The sequence below is a fragment of the Cystoisospora suis genome (assembly GCF_002600585.1).
Source record: "Cystoisospora suis strain Wien I chromosome Unknown contig_6779, whole genome shotgun sequence".
NCBI lineage: Eukaryota > Apicomplexa > Conoidasida > Eucoccidiorida > Sarcocystidae > Cystoisospora > Cystoisospora suis.
In genome coordinates this window covers 1-1,981 of record NW_027159566.1, presented here as the reverse complement: position 1 = coordinate 1,981, position 1,981 = coordinate 1, and the positions used below count along the sequence as shown (strand labels likewise).

General features: G+C 44.3%; 1 protein-coding gene across 1 annotated transcript in view; it reads right to left on the bottom strand.

Annotated features, from left to right (window-relative positions):
* The window catches only part of CSUI_010162 (uncharacterized protein), a gene marked incomplete at its 3' end in the record, with an annotated part of 4,887 nt that extends 2,928 nt beyond the window's left edge, over window positions 1-1,959 (bottom strand). The window contains exons 1-2 of the mRNA XM_068070267.1: window positions 1,290-1,959; window positions 54-505 (exon numbers count right to left, since the gene is read on the bottom strand). Coding sequence (XP_067917757.1) covers window positions 54-505; window positions 1,290-1,326 — 489 coding nt within the window. The remainder of the gene's footprint in view (window positions 1-53; window positions 506-1,289) is intronic.
* Window positions 1,960-1,981: the final 22 nt, after the last annotated feature.

Sequence of the window (1,981 nt, the reverse complement as noted above, 5' to 3'; positions counted from 1 at the left end):
GAAGAAGAGGTAAAAGACGAGAAAGAAGAATTCTGAGATGGGAGAATTAGAACTCGACTAGGATTCGAACTGCTGTGACTCTGGTGAGGTGAAGAGGCTGTCGTTAACCGACTACCACTCTTAGATGTCTTGGCTACAGATTCTGAAGGAGCCGATGAAGAAGACGAAGGAGGAGCAGAGGCAGGGGAACTACGGCTACTACTACTACTATTATTACAAGACCCAGAATGTAACATCGGAGAAGAAGAGGAAGAGGAAGAAGAAGAAGAATCGAGATCTCCTACTCCTCTTCTCTCACCTTCCCAGGATCTCTTGAAGCTCTTTGCTTGTGTAGGTGAAGGTAAGATCCCTGCTGTCTGAGAAGATGTAGACGAAGATGAAGAACCTGAAGAAGATGAAGATGAAGAAAAAGTCTTGTTGGTACTCCCTCGAGACAAGGCAGGAGGAGGACGGTGATGAATAGGAATGGCCGCAGCAGCACTCGAAGGCGGAGGTCGAAGGAGGCCTATACATCGAAAGAACGCATACGCACATGTATATCCATCTATATACATGTGTGGGTTCTACGCATCGAAGCGAAGACGTATGTATATCGATGTATGTATAGGTAGACAGTTTTTCCTTTCTGTGTCAATGTATATACAAACAAGTATATGTAAGGACATATAGGAATGATGAGAGAATGGTAGGTTGTCGTCCTGTGAAATAACACCCTGGATTAAGAGATCCATAGAGAGAGTCAGGAGATGCCCCAGGAATGATCGCCTCTGTCTACCTCCCTCAGTGACTCTCCCGACTCTCCCTAGAGATGAATAGAACGCGGCGCCAGTGAAATACATACAGATATATGTATGAAGAAAAGATATAGAGAGATACAACGTATCGCGACTGACGTGCTTTCTCACCTGTTGGAAGTACATACAGATCAGATAGCAAGAGATAGGTACATAAACTTCCACAGGAGAAACAGACCTCTACGGGGAGCTGTAAGAAAGAAGAGTCCAGGTGTAGAAGAAGTATCTTCACTCGAAAGGTATTTCTTTCTCCAAAGAAACGTACATGCAGAAGAAGAGATATTATGGTCTCGACGCGCATCCAGGGAACTTAGCACACTTACCTAACCTAGCTATGTATGTCTACGTGAGAGACTGATAAAGGTGTGTAGGAAGTACGAGCATCCCTCTGGAGAAAACATATACAGACACAACCCCTTCTTATTCGTATGGATAGATCGATGTACACACAGGCGTCCCATAGAAGAGAATGTTGATGAAAAAGAAGCGACTTACAGGCTGGCGGAGCCTCCGGTGGAGAAGAACTTCTCATTCTGGTTTACAGGGACCATGAACCATACATATATCCACACTTGGTTGCCTTATATACGGATAGAGACACTAAGAAACAAGCAGAAGATATAATACAGATCTACTTCAGCAGCGTTTTTTATGATGCCAAGTGAAGTCATCATGTCTCCTTCTCTTTTCTTCTCTTCCCGTTCTTCGTTCTTTCTCTCTCCTCCTCAGTTAAGCTTTTTTCCTCTTCATCTTCTTATGTTTCTCTCTCCCCTTGTCGTTCTAGACGGCATCACAAAACGATTCCTTCTTCTCCTTCTTCTCTCCTCTCAACGCTTGTCAGTCACCCTCTCTGCTTGTCGTACCTCACATTGTCTTTCTTTCCTCGACTTTGATATTCACCTAACAGGCTGAATATAGTCAAAACTTAGGTCTCTTGATCTGGGTATCCATGCCTCTTCTCTTCTCTTCTCCCTTCTCCACACCCTCACCTCCTCCTTCTTGGGTATGTGCATACCAACAGACAGATAGCAGCTTCTTCTATCTCTTCTTCTCCCTTTCCTCTTGTTCTTCTTCTTCCTGTCTCTTCTCTCTTCTTCTCACGCGGTTGGAGTGCTGCTTCAAGACGTGATACTAAAGAGCCAAGAATCTAAAGACAGGACCTCCTTCCCTCCTCTTTTTCTTATTTC